The 26994-nt window shown below is 46.0% G+C and overlaps 1 protein-coding gene across 1 annotated transcript in view; it reads left to right on the top strand.

Moving 5' to 3' along the window:
- LTK (leukocyte receptor tyrosine kinase) overlaps positions 1-26994 on the top strand; it is a 165552-nt gene that overhangs the window by 81499 nt on the left and 57059 nt on the right. The window contains exons 2-6 of the mRNA XM_074998858.1: positions 7376-7489; positions 10149-10301; positions 11476-11698; positions 21862-22001; positions 25964-26101. Coding sequence (XP_074854959.1) covers positions 7376-7489; positions 10149-10301; positions 11476-11698; positions 21862-22001; positions 25964-26101 — 768 coding nt within the window. The remainder of the gene's footprint in view (positions 1-7375; positions 7490-10148; positions 10302-11475; positions 11699-21861; positions 22002-25963; positions 26102-26994) is intronic.

The raw sequence follows: 26994 nt of genomic DNA, 5'->3' as shown, positions 1-26994 counted from the left end.
CCTGGCCTTTTTCATCAGAAGGGTGACACAATCATTAGTACCTAGAAGACCTACTCAGCATTGCCCAGGTCCTTCAGGACAGAGGGCTGGAAGTGTCGGGGGGTTCAGGAGTTAGGGCAGAGTCTAGGGTGTGTGAGGGGGTCGGGGCAGGAGTCAGGGTGGGAGGAATGGCATAGAGCAGGGGGTTGGGGATGTGGCAAGTGCGAGAGTGAGGGCTGGGGTGAGGTGGAGTTTAGGGTTCAGGTGTGGGGAGTCAGTGGGGTAAGGGAGGGCTCAGGGCAGGGGGTGGGGGTGCAGGAATCAAGTCGGGGGATGGAGAGAAGAGGGAACTCGGGGCAGAGGAATGAGGATGGCTGCTGGCTTCTTCCTGGGGGCATCCTGGGGCAGTGGGGACCATGCATCTGCCTGCCAAATTGTGCACAGGGCCGGGGGAAGGCTGTGCATCCTGACCTCCAGCTTATCACTGGAGGGCCGGGCTGAGGAAGGGGAGGCCCAGGGCAGGGAGGCTGCATAGGCTGGTCCCATTGGTGCTCCCAAGTCTGGAGGCTGGAGGAGGGAAGGCTGCACAGAACAGCCCCAGGGGAGGAAAGCAGGTTATATAGGCCAGCTAGAGATGGGAGGAGGGCTTTTTTTTTCCTTTTTCCCCCATCTGGTGAGGTCTTTTTCTCTCCCGCTCCCCCCCATCTAGCAGAGGCCTCTTCTCCTCTCCTCTCCCATCTGTTGAGGGCCTTCTGTCTCCCTCTGTCCCATCCAGCACTGTGGCCAAGGTCCAAGGAGAGAGGGGTTTGGAATGCGGGAGTCACTTACCTGGTGGGTGGTCAGCAAGATGGCAAGCCACAGCCTCAGTTGGCCACTTTTTTGGTGGTGCGTTTGCTCCCATTGGTCACTGCAGTATAGCATCCCTTCTCTCTGCCCCTTTCTTTCCATGTTATGGAAGACCATTGGATTCCAGGTACATCACATTTTTTTGGCATAACCACACTCTGACTTTGCTTTCAGTTAGGATAAGAGGAAGCTGCATACCAAATTGAGCAGGAGTTCTTGGAAAAAAATGGACTTACAGGCCCACAGACGGATGGACTCATGGACAGACAGACAGACTCTAATATATAGAGAGATAAGAAGCAGGGATTATAAAAAATAAATTTCGCCAGGCTAATCTGATTCTTCATCTATCCTATATAGAGATCTGAAACTACCAAATTAGCATGCATCATTTGCATGCATTGGGAATGCAGTGAACAGAATGTACTTGGGTCTCCATGGAACATTGGATTTGGTCCTTCTGAAGTGTAATTGGAAAATTTGTTCACAGTGATTTGGGAGGGAACACTGTCATGTGGATTGAAAACCGAATCAGAGATGCTTAAAAAAGCATAACTTAAACATTAACGTGTTCATTTGGAGAGGCATCCAGTAGAGAATCAGAGGGATCATTTTTAGGTCTTATTCAACATCTTCACTAATTATCCCACCAAGGAGGTCAGCAGCTCATTACATGGATGTTTAAAGAGTACGAGGAGCTTCAAACTTCTGGGCGGACAGAGTAGTAAAACATGACTGGCCAGACTGGAAGCCTGACAGAAAGTAACAACCTAGATTAGTCCTTGAAACATGCATGTGAATTAGTATGCTGGTTTGGGACCCTGGGGATGCTAACCCAGACTACTCTGTCAGAAATGGTGTGTTTCTGTTGACAGGACATGTTTTGCCTCCAGAGTCCTGCCCCATCTCCCAATTTGCTTGACAGTGCCATGACTCACCTCTGTTGGGCCAGGCTAGACACTGGAAGACCATAAAACGGATCACACAACATTTCTGGTGGCCCAGATTGCTCATCTCTGTGCGATCATACATAAACTAGTGTGAAGTATGCTGCACAAGTTCCCCCACCTGTACTAAGTGTCTGGGTACCTTGGTCCTCCTGCTCACTCCTTTTTGATCCTGGAAATCCATATTAATGTGTTTTTTGATCATTATTATAGAGCTCTTTAGTCCCCAGTACAGCTACAAGGCCCTCACTGCAGAAGTGACAGCCAGTCTCTTCTTTCACCATGTTCTCAAGCTTCAGGGTTTACCTTCCGTAAAAGTGTGGATCACTGTTCATCACGCACTTTTGGCAGGAGCTCTTCTGCCTTTTACATATTGAACTGCATCTCTCCTCTTCCTGTCATCCCCAAATGGACAGGCAGTCAGAGCAGGCAAATCAAGTCTTAGAACAGTGCATGGAGCATTTTATGAATTTCTACCAGGTCACTTGGATCTAACTTCTACCCTTTGCAGAGTTAACCTACAGTAATTCTGGGTGTAAATGCACCCATCAGAGCCCCTGCTCTATCCTGGGATCCACCTATCCCTCCCCTCCACTTCCCGCATCCCTGCCATGTCTGACCTGCTGGGGACTTCAGGTCCTCCGGTCATGGCGCAGACCTTGTGAGTCAAATCCTCAATTCCAAGGGCCTCTGAGGGAAGTTTCTGTACTTCATATTTTGAGAAGGTAACAGCTAGGAGGAGCTCTGATGGGAGCCAGCGACCAACATCCATGCCCTGACTGACTGAGTTCTACCAGTCCCATCCTGCTCAGCGTGGTCCAGGAATACCTGGGAAGCACCCTTGGAGGAGGATGTTGGCTAATGTAAAGCAAATCTTTAGCCAAACCAGGGCTGCTCACTCAGCTGCCATGACTCACTCTTCTAAAAGTGCCTGCAGTGACTCAATCCCCAGGCATATGGCAGCATCCTGTCCTTAAGCAGATCCTGGGTAAGCTCACCCCCCGTCTCAGTTATTTCCCCAAGCCTACCAGATCTGCAACAGCACTTCTCAGCCAGCAAACCCCTGCCACAATGTAACAGATTGTCTAGATTCCTGGTCTGGTCTTGATTCAGTTTCCTGCCCCAGCCTTGTTCAAACCCTGTTCCAGCCTGGGCCCAACTCTGACCTTATTCCAGCCCTGTTACCAGCCAACTCTGTCCCTTGATTTGCATCCTGACCCCCAGGCCTACTCTGACCACCTGGCTGCGACCCTTGACTTACATCTAGACTCCAGTTCTGGTATTGATTTGGCTTGTCTATGGACTCTGACCACCCAGCTTAACCTCTGCTCCAACCAGCAGGCCTGACTGCCTGGAACCAGCTCCTGGCACTGGCTAATTGGACAGTAAATAAGAGACAGTCTTAAGAATATGTTTAGGTTGCAACTCATTCCCTATGAGACCTGAGTGATAACAAGACTAGGGTATCTTGGGTCATTTGTAGAATAGGGAGCATCTTTTATGTCACTAGGTATGAAGGTGTGTGGAGAATGCCTACTATTATTGGCTGTGTGGGGCATATGTCACATAGCCATCAAAGTTAAAAGGAGGAAACTCGCAGATTTTTAAAAGGTAAAGTGTGAGCCCGAATTGGGTCGAATCATTGTGAATATTCTGTCTTCATCTCCTGGATGGACTCATCTACCGTCAATCATTTTGTCACTCAATAATAACTGGGAATCCACTCCCACTAGCAAAGAAAAGAGTATAGGACACAAATTCACGTGAGAGCCAAGAGCAGCTCCTTATCTACCATTGATTCTCAAGCTCCTTTTCTATTCAAATGAATTGTGGCTCCTAATGAACTTTCCAGGAGTCTGTCTTCCTTCCCTCTCGGTTGCTCTGGCCTCAGCAAACAGCATGCTCTCAAAATCGGGCATTGGGAACATCTCCGGGCATCTGTCAGATCTTCCACTGGTTTTTTGTCAGATCAGAATAGATTAGTACAGAAGGTGAGAGATGGGTAGTGTAATTAACAGATTGAGTTCTTCCTGGCTTCTCATTCTAGTGCAGTATTCCAGGCCTTGAATATCCTAACCCTCTTGACATGGAATTCTAGTAAGAAGGATTATGTTTAATAGGGAAGCAGGAGGAGAACAGAGGGATACTTATGGTTGTGAGGGGAAGAAATTCAAAGGAAATGATACACATATATATATAAAGACAGAGAAGAATGTCGAAAGCAGGACTTTTGCCATGACTGCCATAAGGTCCAGGGACCCCATGATTTTCATGCTGGGATCTGAGCATGTGGGTGAGTAATACAGACTTGCTGAAGAGCCTTACTTTGCAGCAGTCAAACCTTGAATCAGCTGCAGTGATAACAGAAATTGGGACAGCAGGTCAGCAACAATAATTCAGCCACTCAAAGGGCATGGAGCACAAGATGGCAGTGACGTGTCTATTTCCCACGAGTCTGGAGATCTCCATGTTTGGTACAAAGACTTTCTAATTTGGTTTACAATAGGATCTTGATTGCCGCAGGCTAGGATTGGGTTTCGGTAGTTTTTGCAATGTTCTTCCACCTCATTTTTCAAAATGAGCTTTGACAATCTGCTTATTATGCTTATTAACTTTTATCTCTATTGCCTTTGTCTGTTTGGAGCCAGGGTGTAACTATAAGACATAGATCAGAAAGCTTAAAAGTCAAACACGTATTTTAAGTAATATACTTTTTCGAGAGGAATAGAATATCACATTTTGTGGTGTTCCAGAGGCTGCATAAAGATCTTGTAGTCTGCCAGATAAAGTTTCTTTATGTCGGTTACAATACACAAAGTCTGATAATACTCAGAGGCTGTGTCTACACTAGAGAGTTTTGACAAAACCCGTTTTGTTTACAACCGAACTCATGGAGCATCTACACACAAAATGTGTTTTGTTGTCAGACACTGTTGACAAAAAGCTGTGTAAATGCTCGAGTGGGGGGGGTCCTTTTGTGAACAGAGCGGATCGAAACATTCATCCACTTTTATGTGTAGATATGAGCTGTTGACAGAAGTTTTGTCGGAACATCTCTTCTGACAGTAACTTCTGTGGGCAGATGCTTCTAGTGTAGACGTAGCTAGAGAGTAAAGCAAAGGTCCTTGCATATTTTTGAGCAAAGCATGTGTCGTACCCAGAGGCACTGAGACCTCATCTGGGGTGAGTGAAGTCTCTGCTCTACAGCCTTGGCTGAGAGCCAGCTGTCCTTTAGCTTGTGGTAGAGCGCAGGGCTTTAGACCCTATGCTCACAGGTTCTATCCCTGGGGCCGGCAACCCGGGTCTGTTGGTGCCACACATGAAACTAACGAGATCAGCTTTTGACCTGTGGAGACCAAGGCTACACCTCCTGTATAACAAGGGCTGGCTGCTGTGTGAGAGCTCCATTATTCAAACTTGTTACATTATAGACCACAAACCACCTCCTAATGGGTGACAGGGACTAAGGCCGCATCTACACTATGAGAGAAATTCAAATTTAAGGCAGTTCGGTCAATTTGATTGTCTTCACTTTAAATACCATTACCTTGAATTAGGGAGCACTAATATTGAGATTACAATATCATCATTACCTGACGGGTGTAGCCTCAAGCTTGAATTCAAAAGTTTGATTAAAGGCCAGAGTGGAAACGCCACATCTTAAAATCAAATTTATTAGCCTCCAGAGGTGTCCTGTGTGTAACCCACAATGCCCCTCGGTGCTCGGCTCTGGCCACTGCTCTTCAGGTCTTCAGGACATAGATAACAGGTAGACCATGAATTTCAAATCAGGACCAGGAAACCTGTAGCTGTGGGGTCATGTTTGTATGAGAGCCTGAGAAAAGTCTTATTTAAGAGCAGGTTAGAGAGACACCTATCAGGGATGATCTAGATGGTATTTGGTCCTACCAAGAGGGGAGGGAGCTGGACTTGATGACCTCTCAAGGTCTCTTCCAGTTCTAGTGTTCTATGATTCTACAATTCTGTGATTACTTTCTTTGCTGTTAGCACGTTGAGAGCATCTACCCATTACAAATAACCCCAACACAGAGTTCATGGTTCTGTCTCTATACTTGGTATTTTTTTCCACGCTGCCTGGCACCCGCCGCTGCCCCACTGCACCACGTGGCAACTAGGCTGTTGTGGGGGTTGTGCTTGCATAAGAGCCAAAAAACTTTTTCTCAGTGGTTTACATTTGTGCATGCCCCTCACCTCCCCCAGAGGTGCCACGCAATCGGGATCTTTCCCACACTCAACCACATCACATGGGTAGCTCCCAACTCAATGAAAGGATATGCCTGCCGTTTGGGGCTGACCATTCTGCCAGGCAGCACCATGCACTGGCTTGTGCATGGTTAGGCTCCAAGGGCGGGAAAGACTTTTGGGGGCTTGCAGCCACCGGGGGGGATTATTTCAACTGCCCCCCCACCCTGAATATACATGTGGGGCCTTTCTGCCACACGGGGGGACGACTTCAGCTGGCCCCTACCAAAAATATTTTGGGGGTCTTTCTGCCCCCCACAACTGAGATATTTGGGGGCTTCCTGCCACCAGAGGGAAGTCTCCCCTGGTGGCTAACATATTCCAAGGGACTGCTTCAACTGACCCCCCACTGAAACCCCCCGACGCCCCAGCAAGGACCTAGGACTCTTGGTGCCCCCAGTGGGGTGGGGGAGTCTCCCACTACCTTTATTTGATGTCAATAAAACATGCAATGAGAGAAAGGCAGAGTCGTTTCTGAGGCAGATATTGTACAAGGGAATTATTAATGTGATGACAGACAAGCACCTGCATCTAGAACATCAGTAAAAACTGGCATCTGCAAAACACATAAACATAGTTTGTATTTGGCACCTGTGAAGATCTCGGGCTTCGTGAAAAGCAGTAAAAACTCCTTGGATTTTTTTACAGCGGTGTGAAGGTTTTATTAGCATGAGTTTACGATGGGGCATTGTTCTTGACCAAGGAAGTCACAAGCAAGTTCTGCAGGTCCCAAATGAATGTTCATAAAACCTTTATAAAATCTAGGTCACGTATGCAACAGTAAAATTATTTTATTAATGTTTTAGAAAGTTGGTTGGAGACTGTGAACTACAAAGCAGTCATTCATAACTGGTCACTGCTGAGGAGTCAGATAGGGTAGCCTCCACCTCCCCATTTCCAGCCAACTCAAAAATTATATATTCCTCCTCTACATGGAAAAACACACACGCTCGCGCGCCCACCTATCACTGGGCAGATAGATGGCTCTGCTCTAAGGAGGGTGTTGTTGGATGAGTATGCTGCTGTTACATGGGCACTTTGGAGACATATTGTGGTAGAAAGTGCATTTTTGGTGGGCCAGGGTGCTGCAGTAACAAGTCATAGCTGGGAAGAATATATAGGTAATGGAGGTGGCATTATGTTGCTAGAGTACATGTGTCTCTGGGAGCCATAGTGCTATAATGAAGGCATCCTTGGGGAAGCACTGTATTACAACAGTGAAGCATGCTGGCCGGTTGTGCTGGGTGGATGGTCCTACTGTAATGTAATAGGAGCCCTAACAATTCTAATCCTGGATCAATATATGTAAACATTCCCCCTTCTTTATTGTTTTGTTACAGTTGCCGTGTCCTGCTCTGGATTACATGAGCAAAACCCTTCTTTGCTGAATGCCCCTTCCAGGTTGTCTCCAGGCAAAAATGTGGTGGTGTCATCTGATGAGTCTTCCAGTCCAGGTACTACCACTCCTGTCCATGTCGTCCTTCCTATCTCTTAAGCAGGATCCATGCAAAACAGAGGACATGAGCTTCCATCCTGATAAAGCCACACTACTGGCTTCCCTAGGTGAAATGGAACAGACTCAAGCAAGCTAATGTAGCCTCAAGTTACTTTCTCCATTTTGAGGGGAAAAAACCAAAAAACCACATGACAAAAATCTGCTCCATCAACCCACTATAAAAATAATCGATGTTGAATATGAGGAATTCCTGAAGCAAATGCTAATTAATAGAGCAGGTTCCTCAGCAAACAAACAAACAAACAAAAACAAAAAACAAAAAAACCTTAGCTAGCTGGAACCAAGATCTATATAGTAATGTTCTGTGCGTTCCCTGAATTTACTGATTGTGGTAATTGTATTTTAATACAATTACAAATTACTTGTTCAATGACAAATATTTATTTACTCTCAATACTACGTGAAAAACAATTGTCTCTTCTGTGGTGACAAGTAGTGTAGGAAAGCTAGGACTGTCCCTTGGACGATGCAAACCATACAGCTACATATATAATTGGTGAGTCACATCTCCTAGAGCTGGAAGGGACCTCAGGAGGTCATCTAGTCCAGTCCCCTGCCCTCTTAGCAGGACTAAGCACCATTCCTGACATCTCTTTGCCCTAGTCCCTAAATGGCCTCCTCAAGGATTGAGCTCACAACCCTGGGTGTAGCAGGTCAATGCTCAAATCACTGAGCTATCCCTCCCTCTGATAGAATTGAGCTCCTAACCCTGGGTTTAGCAGGCCAATGCTTGAACCACTGAGCTATCCCTCCCCACATAGGGCACCTGAAAATATGGAGACCAAATTTTCAGGTGCCAAATGCAGCTGTGTGTCCTCATGCCTAAGAATGTCTTTGTCGCCTCTGCTGCCAGCCTCCTTGGTTCCTCTGTGTCTTCTTCCTCTAGCTGATTTCTCTTGCCAACAGCAGCAGGGCTGCCTTCTACCTGACCCATGTGCTCTTCTCAGCCACACAGTTGTGAGGGCTCTATCGTGCCAGGTTGGGTGCAGAAAGGAGCCTTCAGCGTCTTCAGCTCCCCTTTACCCCAGGCAAGCCACCGAGCACAGGTAGAATCAGCATGGTTGGGTGGGGCGGGGCGGAAATCCCTGAGCCCCAGGCCTCAGCAGAAGCTGCTCTGGGGAGGAGGAGGAGCAGGAGGGAGGGAAGCCCTGAGCTGCAGGCCCCCAGGAGAAGCTGTGCTGGGTGGGGTGGGGGAGAGGGTCAGGCCTTGCCAACAGGGGCAGAGGGGACAGTTGCAGCTGGATGTCCCTTGAGGGCAGTTGTATGAGATTGAGAAGGCAGCAGTGAATTTGTTCTTTGGTGATTTATAACATGCTGGTTATGAAATCTGATGTGGCCAGGATGCTCCATTGCTGTCAGTACTGCGAGTGGGCCTTACCGTTCTACTCTGCAGGGGTTCTCCTCTGCTGGTCGTATGGGTACTGAAGCCATTCTGATGGGTGTACTTTTGACAACTTTTAAGCTATGTCTACACAATGAAGAAAAACCTCTGGCACCAAGGCTCAGAGCTCAGACAGGGAATTTGGACTTGTGGGGCTTGGGTTACAGGGCTAGAAACAGCAGTGTGGATCTTCCTGCTCAGGCTCTCTCACCAGTCAGAGCAGAAACATCTACACTGCTGTTTTTAACCTGGAGAGAACCAAGCCAGTTAACCCAGCTGCTGAGACTCAGTGCCAGGCTCAGTTTTTCTTTGTGGTGTAAACGTAACAGTTGTTCTGCTAGAGAACCTTCTGCATTCTGTGTCCCACAATGAGAGGGATCCATCCTCCTTCCATGCCTTTGCTGTGCTGGATGTTCTCTTGTTACAAATGGGCCAGACCCTCCGTAGGTATAAACTGCTTTACCTCCACTGACTTCAGTGGCAATATGCTGATTTACACCATCCAAAGAGGTCCAGAGTTATCTTCCTGGGGTCTCCCTTTTTTCGTATGGGAGAATCTCCATCCTTCCAATCCAAGGGCAGCAACCTCTCTTTCCTCTGACAGTTCCTTTTTAGCCATGATGTTGCAAACTATTTTGTTGATAAATTGCTGAGGGTTCAGAGAAGAGCCATGAGGATGATTATAATACTAGAAAACCTGCCTTATAATGATATATGTAAAGAGCTCGGTCTATTTAGGATAACAAAAAGAAGGCTAAGTGGTAACTTGCTTACAGTCTACGTGTACCTATGTGTACCTACAATACCTCCATGGGGAAAAATACTTATTAACAGGTTCTTTAGTCTACCAGTGAAAGGTATAACATGATCCAATGGCTAGAAGTCGGAGGCAGACGAATGCACACTGGAAATAATGCGTAAATTTTTATCAGAGAGAGTAATCAACTGTTGGAACAATTTTACACAGTGGATTTGCGGATATTTGCCATTTTAAATTAAGGTAGTTTTTTCTTAAAAGATACATTCTAGAAATTATTTCAGGGAAGTTTTCTGGCCTGTGTCATGCAAGATGCTAGACTACCTACTCACAATAGTGACTTAGGGCCTTAGAATATAAGAATGAACTGAGAAATCTAGATATGCTTGTTAACATCCTGGATTGACAGCCTCCGTGGAGGCAGGTGGCACACCAATGAAAATGTTTCTCTCATCCCAGAAACATTTTGTACATATGGGTCCATCTGCTCCTGGAGAACATCTGTGGACACCTCTGGAAAACCAGACTGGGCACCATCTTCAGTTAGTGCCTTGGTATCACAGCAGCAGCATCAACTTCTGGAGAACAGTTCATCTGGAGAAGACATAGAAGGTAGACAAACTTCCAGTTCATTCACAAAGGTATACGCATATATCCACACACACATGTCTCTGGCCACCCTTCCTTCTGTTTCTCAGAATGCCACATTGACTATACCTCCTTACATGAAGCCATCATGAAATCCCACCCTAAACTCTCGAGAACAAACTGCTGAGAACCACGTGTATATTAAAAAGCCTTTGATATTTCCATATAGTTTTCAAACACTAGATTTGAGCACATTGCATAGATGTGTGAAATATTTATTGTGTGGCAAAAGCAAAGGAAAAACTCCCAGCCTCTGTTTTTGGCAAGTCACTTCTTTCATCAGTGGTGCACAGTGTGGCTACTTCCATAGGTAGCAACTTCCAGACCCTGAGAAAAGCTGGAAAACTTTAACTCCTGGTGTAAGTAATTGGTTTTGAGGGGACCCAAGTCTGCAGGACTCCAAGCCCTTTCAGCTCAGTTTGCCTTTAATGAAAATTAAGGTGCTCAGGGCCTTTCAGTGTAAGGTCCCAGATAGTCATCACCTTTTGGGATCTGGCCCATAATCTTTGCGTTTCTACAGTCCAGTCCTGCTCCCATTGAAATGAGAGGTTCAGCGGGCCAGATTCAGGCTCTTCGCAAGGTGCTGGAACAATTTGTACAGTGGGGATACTGAGAGCCACTGAACCACACAGTAAACCCTGTATATAATGGAAACCACTTCAAGCCACGGGGTTCTGCAGCACCCTCTGCCCCTCTAGTTCCAGCACCTGTGGCTCTTTGAGAATTAGCTTTGTTTCTACCAGAGTCAACAGAAGCTACTTTTAACTACAGAGGGTGAGATTCCCAGGAAATTCAGCCCTTTGACAAGACTAAGCTGACTCATATTCGCGTGCAGACCTGTATCTGTGCTGTTTCTAACCAGTATTTTATCTATTGTCTATTTCCTTTTTTCCCTTCTCTCTCTCTCCTTGCTTTCGTTTTTCTTTTTCTTTTCTTTTCTCATCTCTCTGTTGATCTGTTCTTTACTTATTTTCTGCCTTTTTTTTAACTTAATTCTTTCACATCTTCTTATGGTTTTCACTTTTTCTTGTCCTTTCTCCTCCCCTCCTGTGTCCTCACTGCTTCTTTCAACCCTTCCTTCCTCTTGTTTCCTCGTTATATGTCTTCTCCCTTTGAATTCTCCCCTTCTTTTCTTCAGGGGAGATTCTGCTCCTGAACACCAGCAGGTTCTTGGATAGATGCGAGTTCAGTCTGCATAGCCCTGTTCTGCCACGGAGCATAGAATCTTGCCTTCTGGAAATGATCATATATTCACAGGGCACTGCTCCTCCTCTCCAGGGATTCACAGTTGAAATGCAACTTGTGGAGACAAGTCACAAGATAATCGTCCCTCTGAGAGCTGGGCAAGAGGCAAACACCTGGTAAGTCCTGTTACCTTGTTGCCTGGTGGGCCGTTCCCTTAGGGCATTCTTTCTTTTAAAGTCAGCTCCTATCTCCCCAAAGTCACTGATTTCTGTGCTGTCCAACACTGGGGATTGAACTGGGAACCTTTAGAGCAGTGGTTCCCAAAATTTTAGGCATATACGCACCCCGCTTTTGATTTTTGAGAGACCTTCACGCCCTCCACCTCTTTTTTTTCCATCATCCAACCCCTCCTTAACAAAAAATGCAATTCCTAATTTAAAATAAACACAAAAACTTGATATAAAAATGTCATTTAAAATTAAAAATAAGAACAAATAGTTTTTCTTGGCCCAAAAATTTAATAAAAACGTAATTTAACCTCAGAAACAGCAGAAACAATGATTTTAATGTGAAGGATGACGCTGCATTTTCTTCACGAGTTGAGAAATCCTAGGTTTAGAAGATGAAAGTGCACAACGCAAATCGTTTTTGATGTCCAGTTGATTTCTTTGTTTCGTTTTCAATGTGAGTAAACTTGAAAAGCTTTTTTCCACAGGGTTATATTGACAAAAATGGAAGAATTATGCATAGCACTTCTTCCCCAACTTTCGAGTATTTTGGGAAATATTTTATCCAAAATTCCTCCAAGCTTGCATTTTTGAAATTCTTTTGCACTTGAATCATATTTTATTTTGAGTGCTTGTTCTTGCACTACTTCTGGCAATCTATCGACATCAACACTGAATGGATTGTGTACTAATTTATGAATGGGATTGCCAGATATGTTGTCTGGAAAGTAGCGGATAGCGGACTCAATGGAGCTGTGCTGCCCTGCACCAAGCTGCATACCAGCCACCGGAGCCTTAGTGCCCACCTCCAGCCCAGGGGCCCCCTTCCCTCCTGCTGGAGCTTGACCCCTGCTGGGCTGACAACATGCAAGCCACAGGCTGTGAAGGCTGGTTCCAGCCCCATGCTGGACATGGCCTGGGCCCTATGGGCACCACCTCTACCCCGAATGGGCTGCTGTCATGGCCCCAGAGCTACAGGCAAGGCACGGGTCCTGCAGAGAACAGCTGCAGCACTGGCTGGGGTTCCAGACACTGCGTTGGGCCCAGCCCAGCCCAGCCCAGAGGCTGACTGTGGATCGGCCAGGCTCACAGCCCGGCTTGCAGATGCCTGGTACAACCCCAGCTGGCCAGATGCCTGAGCCCTGTACCAGCCATCAGAGCTGCCCACACTAGCTGCCCACCCGCCTGATCCCTGTGATGTCAGAGCCCCCTGCCCACCCACCAGCCGTTGGGGCCAGCTGCCCAGCCACCCTAACTGCCCGCCTAAACAGCGGGTCAGCCGCCTGAGCCTTGCGCTGCTAGGGCCAGCTGCCCGCCTGCCTGAAGGGGAAGAGCGGGTTGCTTCATGCCCCCACTGGAATTTCTTCATACACACCCTGGGGGGGAGTACACCCCCCCAGTTTGGGAAACCATGCTTTAGAGCTAAGTGTGTGTGTCTCCACAGTGTGAGCTAAGGAGTTAATCTCCATAGCTGCAGCCTGTACCAGACTCTCATCCTTTGGGGGCTATGACACAGAAGAAGATGAATAACAGACACTTGAACAGTGGATGACACTTCCTCCCATACCTTCAGGAGGGTAACAATGCCCCTGTTTCATCTGATTCACTTCCTGTTGCTGAGATTACAGGCCTAACATCTACTGAGTCCCAAACGCTCCCTCAGTAGTGGTCTCTAAGCAGTGTCATGGGTTATTCTGGTCACAAAACCTAAATTTCATAGGGTTTGGTGTAGTTTAATTCTCAGACAATCTGACCCTTACCACAAGTGTCTGCATGATGAGGAGTGTCCACCTACGCTTCCTGGCAGAGCATGCTGTTTGACACACAGGCTGCAGAGTCCTGCATCACTTTTGATGTCTGTATACTTTTAACAGCGGGACCGTTATTCAAAACCCAGCCTCCATAGTTAAAGGAAATAGATCCATACTTAACTTGTTGGTCCCTGCAGTTGATACCATCGGTCATCTCCACCAAGAAATTGCCGTGGTGAATAGAAATGCCTTGAAAATGCCTCAGATCTTTTCTCACTGATCAGGCGTGGAGGGGATGCTTTTCCTCCACCTCCAAGATAGTCAATGTCCCTCATGGTTCAGGCCTCTTCCCCAAATTATGGAACATTTGCAGATTCGCATGTGCCATGAGAATCATCTGGCAATTGGTTAGGCCAGCTTTCTGGCTCCTTCACAATGCTAGGGGAGTCAACAGAGCCTGCGCTGGAGCCAGTCATCTGGCCCCTAGTGCTTTGGCCATGAATGACATTTTCTACGTATCTTCTTTCTTTTCCAGGGCTGCTCCTTCCTGAGCTGCCTCCCTGGGCACAGGAGCTAGGTGTAAGAGTAGAGCCCAAGTCACAAAATTCAGGTCCCGGTGCTGATCCAGACTTTTGCAGATTCCACATTTGTGTCTGGTCTTTCTGACATGCTCTGGTCAGGGCAGAAGAGGGAGTGAGAGGCTGAACCTTAGCTTGGATATTTCTTACTTTGGTCTTCCATGGAGTTGCTTTTTCATTCCTGGATGTGTCAGAATGCATATGAGATAGACACAAAGAGGGTGCTTTGAAGAGCAATAGGGTGACTCAGTTCTAACAAGGAAGGAGAGAGTGGAACCCATGAGGCTGTTTATTTGCGGTCTTCCTTGTCCTTGCCATCCTCTCCTGCCTGCCTGCCTTTGAGGAGCATTGGTTAAGAACGCTGCAAGCTCTTTGTTTACCTCACATGATTGGCTCCCATGGAGAATTCTACCAACAGATCCTTGACCTTGTTTTCCTTGAATTCCCTGGCACCACCTTTTGTTGCTATAGAGATACCTGGCCAAGTCTCCTGTTCTGGTGAGCCAAAGACAGCAAAGTTCGATTTAAAAGTTTAATTCTTAACCCTCAAATCCCTTCCTCTCCCCTTTTCAGTTCTTGCTCACTTTCCTTCCAGGAAGGTCCTTCCCACTCCAGATTGTCTCCTTGACAGCCTGGTAGGGGAAATAGTTGCCTTTTGATGTCATTCTTTCACCCCAGAGACTGCCACTGCAGGAATGTAACTAGTCTCTGCTGGCCACAGCAGGTCCGCTGTCAGGTCCGTTGCTGCTTATTATTAAATGATTGATTAACAGAGTACTCCTCACAAGTTGCTAGCTGTTTTGGATACATAGCGATCACTTCACTCCTTACTGACAAACAACTGTCTGTGGAATGGAAGCTAGCAGCTTTTTAATAGCCTACCTGAAGACTGCTGCAGTAAGGTTATCATATATTTGAACTTTCAATAAAGAGGACATCCCTGAGAGGGTGTGTATCCGTATCAGTATCTACCAACTCACATTATATTAATGTAGTATGGCAGGGGTCAGTGACCGTTCCAAGGCAGAGTGCTAAAATTTGACCTTTTGACATCTATGTGTGGTCTGAGTGCTGGTGATACTTTTTAAAGTCACTAATAGTCCTTCTTACAACAGCTTCAGTAATAAATAAATGAAGATGCAGAGCTTTACCGTTTAGGTGGTGGTTGGTAACATTAGCTGGTCTTTTGTTAATCCACAGGCGGAATGGCGTTGAGCAAGTTCCCAGCTGTTTGAGGGGAGGAGGAGCAGGGCTGAGCCCCTGCCTCACATGCCCATGAAATTTGGCGCGAGTGCAGCTCTGGGCATGCATGCCGAGGGTTGCTGACCCTGTACTATAATATATACATCAGTACTCAGTACCTTAATAAGTGAGCTGGTATATATTGACGCAGATACGCTTCCTCCCAGGGTTGACCTCTTTTTAGAAAGTTCAGATATGGTAACCCTATGCTGCAGTAACTCCGGGGGGTGAAGATAAGATTATCCTCTCTAATTAAAATTGTAGTAGAATTTGAGTAGGTAGAACTTAATTTGCTCAACTGGAAATTTGTCAGGACATTGAGTTCAATACGTTTGCTCTAATGAGTGGAGTGAAATGTTCACAGGGACCTGTGACAATCACAGGCGGTCAGACACCTGGTTTTAAGGACATCTAAAATATGTAATATATTTCAGTCATGTTTAAAATATTTGGCAATGGGGAAAACAAAGGGATGGAATTAGAGACCCTGGGAAAAAAATTATGGTTCCTTTCTTTTACAATGGATTGAGTTTAGAAATCTCTATACAAGTCCAGTCTGGACAAAGGAAACGTAGTGTAGAGTGTGCAGCAAAACAAGTGGGACTTACTAGTGCATATTAAGCTGGCTTCTCCATGGCAGTCACATGGCCCAAGAACAGCTTTCCTCTTTTCTAGCCGAAGGCCTTGTGCTACCAATTGACAGGAAGACCAGCCTGAAATAATTGGATTTGTGGATGGTTTGGGATTTGTAAATATTTTTGTCTGCTTCTAAACAATACTGTACTATTAAGAGTAGAACAGGATGTAAAATGAGCAAATGATAGTATAAGGGAAAAGCCTCTGTGCAGCAAATCATTAACCAATGAAACTTATTACCTCATGATCCGCTTGAGGCATGATTAGTAACTTATGTGAAGAAAAAATTAGCACTCCTATCTTTTCAGATGTGCAGAAACCAAAGAAAAGTCTATCGCAGCCCTCACATGTGTGGTCAAGCCATACCCAACCCCAATTACAGATCGACCATTTCACTATGTTCTTCTTTTATTAGTTCTGGTGGTCTCCTGTGCTATTCAGCTCTTCCTTCAGAACTTCTCAGCGGTGCTTTTGCCTTAGTATTCCAGCTTCATCCTACGTTTGTGTAGCACGTATGAGAAGGAGGTGCTTTTCTGAGTGGGGGCTCAGTTCTTGGAGCAGTGAATCAGCTCCAGATTGGTAATGCTGAAACTACTGCTCTGTCATACCCACAGCTCAGATCAGACTCTGGTAAAAGCTTTCTGGTGAAAGAATGAAGTAGAGAGACAGCTGGAACAAACCAAACATCAAAGTGCCTGGTCTGAATTTAATAGGTCAGGTGAAAACCTTAAAATAGCATCTGTAGCTATACTGTCTAGAACAGGGGTCAGCAACCTTTCCAAGGCAGAGTGCTGAATTTTGACCTTTTGACTGCTATATACGGTCCAAGTGCCAGTGGTGCTTTTTAAAATCACTGATAGTTCTCCTTACAACAGCTTCATTAATCAATAAACAAAGATGCAGAGCTTTATGGTTTAGGTGGTGGTTGGTAGCATTAGCTGGTCTCTTGTTACTCCACAGACAGCATGGCTTTGAGCAAGCTCCTGGCTGCATGGGGGAGGAGGGGCAGGGCTGAGCTCCTGCCTTGTGTGCCAATGAAAATTGGCTCATGTGCCACTCTTGGTACCCGTGCCAGGGATTGCTGACCCATATCTAAAATAAAGAGGAGCTGCTAATCCTCATTGGTCAGGATAAAAGATGGCCACTAGGTAAGACCAGGAAGTGCGTTTTCCTTTGACAATATAGTAATGTTCAAATATCCGGATGTATTGTTTATTTTTTCATCTTTGCTCTAAAAAATTAGGCATTGGCCTTGGTGAGGTGGGGCCGAGGTACCACAGCAGACAAATCGTTTGTTTGTTTTAGTATAGGAATTCCCTTTTTCCTGACGATTGTTCTACACCAGCTAAAGGGAAAATAATCCTCATTCAATTATCACTACCAGGTGGTGCTAAGCGAGTCTTCCTGTAAGTGTGTGAATGTAAATTGCAGAATTGTAAAATCTGATCCCATAATCCATGCCAGCAACAGCTCTTTGCTACGGAAATAAGGCTTATGTCAGGTGAGTGCCGACTGTGTACCTACAGTCCGTGGCATTCTGCTCCAGGATCTTTCCAGCTATCAAAGGTAGGCTGGCTGGTCTGACATTTTCACAATTCCCCTTAGTTCTCAGTTTTACGGATAGACCCTGTGAAAGCCCCTTCTCCACTCCTTGGGGAACTCGCCCACTGTCAAGAAGTTCTCAAAGACAATTGCTAATGGTTCTGTGATTACTTCAGCTGGTTCCTTAAATAAACTAGGGTTTCATCAGGCTAACATGCTTTAAGTGTTGATAAATCTGTTTCCCTGTCTTTGGCTTGCATTCTTTCCCCTCTGTAGTTAGTGTTACTTGTGAGAAGTATCTCGGAACTATTTATCTTTTTAGCAAAGAATGAAGCAAAATGAATCACTTGACGCTTCAGCGTTCTTGATGTTGTCCATTATTAGGTTCCCTTCTTTGCTCAGTAGGGAATGAGAATACCACCTGCACCGGGAATCCCCAGTTCCTTCACACTGGCTAGGGATGCCGATGTGGGGGTAGGGGAGAGCTGCTGCCTTGGGACCTGGCAATTTAAAAGGGTCCGAGGCTCCTGGCCACCACTGCTACTGTCCTTTAAATTGCAGCTTGGTCCCTGAGTGGTACAAGCAGAGAAGGACTGAAGGGGAATCTAGCCTCCAGCCCTACCCCTTCTGCCCAAGGGCCGTGCTGACTAACTGGCTAACTCATTTCATCTTAGCTGCCATCATTTCACCAGCCACCGGTCAACTCCTAGAGGAATGAAACAGCTGATATAATGCTTCTAATTCATGTCTTCCTCTGCTTTAGCACAGTGTCACGTACTAGATCCCCACCAGAAAGTAGCGTGGAGAGGATCCTGGGAGAAACTGTCCCTCTAGCTTAGCCAACATTCCAACTCTCTTGGTCATGGAGTTGAACTCATTCCTAATAAAGCGACTGTCTGGATTCTTAAATACAGTAGGCTCCCGAGATATGGGCACTCGAGTTGCGCGTATCTTGGGTTAACACAACTCTGAGTGGCAGAGAGCTGGCACCTGGCACCAGCTCCCCATCGCTCAGAGGAGTGAGGAAACTGACCAGTACTGCTGCGCTGGTCATTTTCCTAGCTCCTGTCAGCCCTAGCTCCTGAGACGCCACCGCTGACAGCAGCAGCAGCTGCTGCCCCTGACAGGAGTGGAGAAACTGCTTCAGTCAGGGGAGGTAGCTGCTCCTGATGGTGGCGGCAGCTGAGAGGCAGGCTCTCAGCTACCGCCACTGATAGGAGCGGGGAAACTGATGAGGGCAGCAGGCCTGGTCACTTTCCTGGCTCCAGTGAATGGAGGGGATCTGGGAACCAGGCTGCCACCTGGTTCCTGGTTCCCCTCCACTCGCTGGAGCCAGGAAAGTGATCAGGCCTGCTGCCTTCATTAGTTTCCTGGCTCCCCTGAGTTGATCAAAATTTGGCTTATGTGGGGGTTGCGAGAACGCAACCCTCCCGCATAAGTCGAGGGTCTACTGTGTTATTCCTGGCAAGTCAACAGCAGTTGTCTTTGTTGGAGACAGTAAGGCATTGAATAGAAGGGACTTGTCTTAACTGAGGGGAAGACGCTTTGCTCAGCAGAGTGAGGGTGCATCTACATTACTGGGAGGTTGACCCAGGATTTGATTTTGTGCGCCTAGAGGGGGCATGCGAAATCAAACTATCGGGGCTCGACAGTCCAACCCCGTTCTCCTGATTATCCTGAGGAGTAAGGGAGGTCGACAGAGGTAAGTTGATTATAGATACGTCGATTATAACTACTCAGTTGCCATAGCTAGAGTTGTGTGCTTAGGATTGACTTTCAGGTCTAGTGTAGACCTGCCCTGAGACAGCAAGGCTATGAGGCTCCTAGTGCTGAGAACACTGATGAACGATAGAAATGAGCAGGGCCACCCACTGTCTCCTGAATTCTCTTCCATTAAACATCACGTGGTTTGCAGCTCTGTGCTCTTTTTCTTTCCTTGCAGATGCCCAGAGACTTATCAGGCTCTGAGAACCCCCTACAGTATGCACAGCAGTTTCCACATCCATATTTAGAACTGTAGTAATATTAACCAGTTTACTGAGTGCTAGCCTGACGTAAAATCAATAGTAAAGGTATTGCCAGGCTGGGCTTATCTGAAAGCCAGCTTCAATCATCCATCTTCTGCTAAGAGCTTTGTTCCTGATTTCATTAAGAAAATTAAATTGGCTTTGAATAGCCGCTGTTTGGATACCAGGACCTAGCAAAGAAAGTGCAGTATTTATTGAGGGAGAGAATTTGCCACAGTTAGATTTTGGACTTGAGGGTGTGCGTCACAATACAGCTATCCTAGGGAATACCTGTGCAGTACTCCTTAGCGACAAGGTGTACACCCAAGCATTGTTCCCAGTACGATGAGTTTTTGGGCGGCTGCCCCAGCGAGATTAGAATTCCACACAACTGATTAGCAGAGTGCTCCCAGCCAGCAGCGTGTGGGTCTACTAGTGGTGCACATCCACACGTTGCGGTGCGCATAACAAAATTTATTCTCCACATGCATGTAAAAATTAGAGGGAGCGTTGCCCATAAGTATTCTGGGTGATTCAGAGCTACATGTTACCTGCAAGCTCTGGGTGCTGCTTTGTCAGACTGTATCGTGGCGTTAATGGGGTTGAGTCTCGGTGCTGGAGCTTTTTGAATGCAGTACAGCGAGCCCTCGATTTAACAGACTGACGGGGGAAGGGGTGTCTGGTAATGCTGAAAGTCTGTTTAAATCCAAATGGTTATACTGCATGATGATGCACTGACCTTCCCTGCCCATCACTCACTCCTGTCCTCTGCCCACCCTCTTCCCTTCCCCTCCCCTCCCCTCCCCTCCCCCATTCTTCCCCTCACACCTCCATATCCTTCTCCCAATTACTGGGTGAGATGCTGCGCCCGGGCCTGGCTCCTTCCACCTTCTGCAGTTCTCGGCGCACTCAGTGCTGCGGCTCCCCCCGCCCCCTGGGTGCCGACACGCTCCCGCTCCCCTCCACAGCCCCCACCCCTTGTGGCTCCTCCGGCCCCAGCGGCCCCAGCCATGGTGGCTCCTCCAGCCCTGGTAGCTCCCGCTCCAACGGCTCTGGTAAGTTGCCAGCATTTATTGGCGGGCGGAGGGGCGTGCAGCCAGCATCCATTATTTCCAAAGTGCATTAAAACGGGGTCCTTTAAATCGAGGGTTTACTGTATTATAATATAATGCAAGCAACAGAGTCGTGAATCGGTGTTGGAGGTTCTTGGGCGATCTGCTGTGGTACAGAACTGCAGCAGCGTAATTGTGATTTAGTATCCGAGGTTTCTGGCTGCTCTCGTGCGAGAATGCGGTGGGAACTCAGCTGTAGAATGTGGACAATATGCTGCATTCCAGCAGCAGTAACAGAGTTGTGTTCCTGTGTGGGAGGAACGTGGTGGCTAGAGTAGGCAAGGTAATATAATGGAAGTAGGGGAGCTGGGTTCCAGGGCCGAATAGTCTTGGATTTTGTGTTGTGTTATAGCAAAGATAAATGCATTTCTAGTGCAGAGCTGAAGGTTTCTGGAGACTCTAGGATAATATAATAAGCAGCAAAACAATGACCTCTCATTGCTGGAGGCACTAGGTTACTTTGCTCTGGGAGAAAGGTAATAGAGTTGTGATTCAGTGCTGGAGATGTGTGAAACAGAATGAAATGTTATTACAATGTTGGCAAAGGTGTAATTCCACACGAAATGCCAAAGGCGTGAAAAGGGGAAATATTTTCAGATTCTGAAAGGGCTGTGGACTGTGCTGGTTTTAATTAGGTCCGAGTGACTCTCCAAAGGGTTGGGGGCAGCGGGTGAGGGGTGGGGAAGCTTGGGGAAGAATAGCAGCATCCTGTGACCAGAGAAAGGGCGGGCAGTTGATGTAAAACACTGGTAATGAATTAGGTAATTAATCAGTTAACACAGATCTACATAGATGTGATGGGCCATAAAATCTTAAAGGTGCTGGCGTTTCTGCACTATTTGATGTGCTTATAACAAGGGCTCTCAGGTTTCTATAGTATGCACTGTATCTTAATAGTGTGTCTTGCACAGGCCTCACATTTCCTATTGTGTGGACTCACCTCCCCATCCTTTTAGGATCAAATAGACCTTTAACTATGATGTAACGTCTCAGTGGCTACCACCGATACGTCTTGCCTGGAAAAGTAATATTTCGGACTGTATTTTATGTATTTTTAGGTGCCTTTTAAAACCATTTAGCAGCTAGAAACAAGGAAGAGAGCCAGCTTCGTGGACTAGATTTTAAAGGTATTTTGGTGCCTCGTGATGCAGCCACCCACCTGGTGGGGTTTATAAATGTGCCGAAGCAGGTTAGGTTCCCAGATGCTAAACACGTGTGTGATTGCAGTTTGCTGTCTTGTCACAGGGTGAACTGGAAAGTACTCCTGGCTCAGATTGGTGAAGTGGAAAGGCCTTTTGAGATTGCCCTCCGGTATTCAACCTGCGGAGCCCAAGAGGCTGGAGTGCTGGCATTGAGTTCCTTGCAGTTCAGGGACTGCTTCCATGGTAGGTGCCAACAGGTACAGTCGGAGCAGAAAAATCTAGGTGAAAGTAGCCAGAAACGAAAAAAAAAACATTGATGGAAATTACTGCGTATGATCTAGAAGGCCACAATAACCCCTCTGGGTACACACCCCTACTTGTCACCTACCACCTCATGCTAAAATCAGTTACTGCCCTTACTTGGTGGTTCCCTCATCCCAAACAGAAATCTTTCATGAGCCCTCTCTTCTGGCCTTCCAACAACCTCCCCAAACTCATTATCAAAAGCAAGTTCCTCACAGATGACGATCCACCAATTCAAAGGGGCACCAGACCATGCTGGCAGAAGGACAGATGCAAAACCTGCACACGCCTTTCTAGATCCATGGATCCCACATGCCCCTATCACAAGGCATAGCATGTTCCTCATCCAGTGCTCGGAATGTCCCAGTAACAAACATGCGGGTGAATCCAGAAAATTTAATGCACTTACCCAGGAAGATACCAAAAGACAAACACGTCGTGTCCCTTTTAAGATGAACATTGTGCACAAAGTGCTCGCTCTGTATCTGACCTTTCACTCCCCATTCGCAAAGGAAACCTGCGAAACACTTTCAGAAGACAAGTTTGTGAACGTAACATGATTTTGCTAGGCTCTAACAAACATGGTCTTTAGAAAAACCATTGGATCTATGGTTTATTACAGTAATCTATAACCCACTGACTCTGCCTTTAGTCCTGTGATGACTGCAGGGATGTGAATGTGACACATCACCTTTAACAGTCCCTTAGAATATGTGGTAACTATTTTTGCTGAACTGTAGGTTCAGTCTGGTAATTAGCTGTGACACTCCTAGTACCTTCCCCAGACTGGAGGAAGAGCAGTGAGGAACTCAAAAGTCTGTCTGTCTCACCAACAGAACTTGGTCCAATAAAAGATATTACTGTATATACCTTTATTAGCCCACTCATTTATAAGCTGACCCCCAAGATGGATAGGTAAAAATGGCAAAACCTGCGTGACCCTTTCTTAAACCGACTCTGTTTTTCAGGAGTTTGCAAACTTTGGCTCCAGGCCTATCAGGGTAAGCCACTGGAGGGCCGAGATGTTCTATTTACCAGCAGTATCTGCAGGCATGGAGCCCTGCAGGTCCCAGTGGCTGCGATTCACTATTCCCAGCCAATGGGGGTTGCAGGAAGTGGCAGCCAGCATGCCTCTCAGCTCACATCATTTCCCACAGGTGCCATTGCCCAGGAATGACAAACTGTGGCCATTGGGAGTTATGGAGTTCTGTGCCTGGGGATGCGCCAAGTAAACAAAATGTCCTGGCCCGCCAGCAGCAAACTCTGATTGGTCAGCAGCCAAAGTTTGTGAACTGTTGATCTACAATGACAACGTAGTATATATACAATTCAATACTTCAACTGAGCTTAAAGTGGTGAACTTTTGTCTGGACCCATTGATAAGCCAGTTGATCCCAGTTCTTTGATGCTTCACTTTTTAATAAACAAAAAACAATTATAATTTGGCTTGTGAACGAATATATTCCTAGCTCATAGAACTGGAAGAGACCTTCAGAGATCATTAAGTCCAGGCCCCTCCACTCCCAGCAGGACCTATCACCGTCCCTGACAGATTTTTTTTTTAAATCTATTTGCCCCAGATCCCTAAGTGGTCCCCTCAAGGATTGAGCTCACAACCCTGGGTTTAGCAGGCCAGTGATCAAACCACATATGCAGTACCGCACCCAGCTTAGCTCACTAATAGGGACTGGGGCTTTATCTACATTAGCGCTTTTGTCAGCAAAACTTTTTTTCCCACACCCAACCAACATAAATGTTACCTGCAAAAGCTTCAGTGTAGACAGCACTATGTCGGCAGGAGAGCGTTTCCTTGTAGTTATCTAATGCCACTCATTGGTGAGAAATGGGGAGTTGGAGGAGCTTTGCTCAACAGAGTGAGAGAGAGAGAGAGGCTGCAAGCCTCCCAATGCTCAGAATATTGATGAACAATAGGAATTACTAGGGCCACACAGTGCGTTATGCTTGTGAGAGCTTTCTCCTGCTGGCAAAAGTGGCTGCCCAGGAAACCTTACAGTGGTTCAGCTGTACAGCTGTGCTGCTGTCAGGTCCATAGTGTAGATGTAATGCTAGAAGCACACCCAAATCATTTTCTCAAAAGAAAAGGGCAATGTTGTTTATAAAGGGTTGATTTTTTTTCTTTACTTAAAGCGCCATTGTTGAGCTGAAAAAACCCTGATTGTGTCACCAGCATATGAAATCAGTAATTCCCAGTCCTTCCCATACCAGACAGAAAATGGTTTTACTGCCTCTCAATCCACTCCACCGTTTAGTCATAAGGGGTAGAGCGGGGAGTGATCATGTCTACATGATACCTGTTGGGCACTCCCAGGTTAAGAATTTCTGTCTTAGACCATTAAATAAAGAGAACAATTGGAATTTAGTTGGTTTTCCACTGTGAATACTGCATGTAGCTCATTCAGCTCAGCAATGAGACTAGCTTGAGCAGTTTCACCTTGCCATTATAAGCACTGATCCTACTAAGTGCTGCGTGCAGACTGACCTCTGAACCTGTGTGGAGCCTTGCTGACTTCAGGATGTCCTGGGAGGTGCAGATGTCCATTTGCTCAAAGCAGCATACAAGATCAGAGCCGTAGACAGCTTCATTTTATGGTTCTCATGCTGTAGCACGGTGCTATTGATTCTGAACTGCACACTGCTGAAAAAGTTTAAATTTACAAATACCCACCAAAATGCTGCTTCCACTGAATGTTTAAAGTAGTTGATTAACAGTTCAGATCATACTAGGCTTTCTCTGTTTTATTAACTTTAGGGTTTATTTTTTTTAAACAAAATCTTAATTTCAGATATGATCTTCCTGACTGTCTTGGAGCATTCTTGTGTTTTATGTGTACGTGTAGTGTGTAAAAAATAAACCCCTTACCGTGGCAGGAAACTGGAGAGGTTTAAGTCAGAGGGGATAATTTATAGACATGGCAGAGGTTTTGAATATTGTACAAGTACAAAGAAGCCTGGGGAGATGGTGGGAGGGAATTGGGAAAGAGCGCAATCAGTCAGGTCCATTTGATAACCTGAGAGCCCTGAGGGAATCCTATGAAACCAGTGGTAAATCTACTAGTTATAAAGCTAATCTGTTATGTAGGAATTCATATTTATTGAAAGCCTTAAAGGATATGGCCCAGGGTTTGCAATCTGTGGGTCCATGAGGGTATTTTGAGGGGTCCTTGAAAAAAATAAAGATAAATAAAAATGATCATAGAAAGTGTTATAAATAAATTGCAAAGTTAACGTTATTAATTGCTGTCCGAAAATCTATGCTGTGGTTTCCCTTATCATTTAATGAAGTGTACTCAGTGGCTAGAAATGGCTATGATGGGAGTCTGTAAATTGTTTGGGGCATGATTGGGGGTCTGCGAACTGTTTGGGGGCGATGGGGCATCCACACTAGTGAAAAGGTTGGGAACCACTGATATAGCCTATCAGGGGGATTACCTTGAGCAACAATCTGGGAACAGCTTCATTGGAACTGCCAATGGTCCCATGGCACAGAGAACAGGGAGTAGAGTCTTCCCAGTGCTGGGTCTGCAGCTTGTAGAATGCCCCGTCCCTTGCCTGTAGATTAATTTTTGTTTAGGAAGGACTGTAAGATGTTTGCTGTTTCTAAAGTTGTACAGGTTTGGTTTGTTTGCAAGCTGGTTCTACTCCATCTTCATTTGACCAGATGGCTTTTTTGTTCATTTATTTTTGAGCTACATTTTGTTACACACTTAAAGACTTTCTGGCATGAGTATTAATAATAATAATTATTATTATGTCAACGGATTGTCTTTAAAATGCAGCAAGAGAGAAGGAGCATGAGCATGACTGAGGAACCATCCAAACCAAATCTGCTCTAGACATTCTGCTGACCCTGTTTCTGTGCTTCTTTCTTCTTTACCCTTTAGAGAAAGAAAGCCAGGATCTTTCCGCTTACGACAAGGGCTCCACTTTCCCCTGCCCACGTGAAGGCTGTGTCAGCCACCTGCAGGTGTGTGATTTTCACACTGATTGCCCTGCCAAAGAGGGTGAAGAGGCCGTATGTGGTGAGTAAGAAACCTAGTCCCTTAACGGGTTCCTTCGGTCATGCCTCATTTTACCTCTGCTAGAATTCTTCACCACTGCACAGTGCAGACTTTGCACAGAACTAATGTTCCCCGCAGAATTTTATTTTTTTCACACAATACTTATTATTTCTTCCCAGAGCTCATGCTGGCACCTGGCACATGAAGCTGGGGCTCGCGCTGTCAGCCCAGGGTGGCTTGGGGCTGACCGCAGAAACATAATTATTTTATTTTGACAAATAAAATATGCAGAATTATGCAGAACTTTAAATTATTTTGTAAAGAATTCTTAATTTTTGAAGGGGAGAATTCCCTTGAGTGTACCATTTGTCATCCCAGTTGCATCAGTCAAAACACCCTGTCATGAACTAACTGGCCGAGAGGGCTCAGCTCAGCTGGTCATGTGAGCACTTTGAAAAGGGCATTCCACCAAATCTATAGTCAGAATTAATATTTCTCTAGGAAATTTCTGTGGGTCATTGTACCATCTGCCAACTACTAGCAGGATACAACTAGTCAAGAAATATATCCCTTGAGATACCACTAGAAGTCAGCACCAGGGCTTAACTGACCTCTGACTGTATGTATGCATTGATTTGTATAATAAAATACACGTATCACCCACATCAGTTGCATGTAAAAAAAAAGTTAATAAAAATGCAACCAAAGGCTATAAACTAGACAGATATTGTTTAAAAAACCCTCTTTACTACCAACTCCACCCACAAGGAATAATAATTTAGGAAGTGAAATAGATTCATTAAGTTGATTGCATACAGACATTAATTAGATATTTCATTTACCCACTTTAACATGGCATCTGAACTTGAGAGATCCCTGGAGGAATGCACTCCTGGGATTAGGAATGTTGGAAT

Source organism: Carettochelys insculpta, chromosome 6, assembly GCF_033958435.1.
Source record: "Carettochelys insculpta isolate YL-2023 chromosome 6, ASM3395843v1, whole genome shotgun sequence".
NCBI lineage: Eukaryota > Metazoa > Chordata > Testudines > Carettochelyidae > Carettochelys > Carettochelys insculpta.
This window is presented reverse-complemented; position numbering and strand designations above follow the sequence as displayed.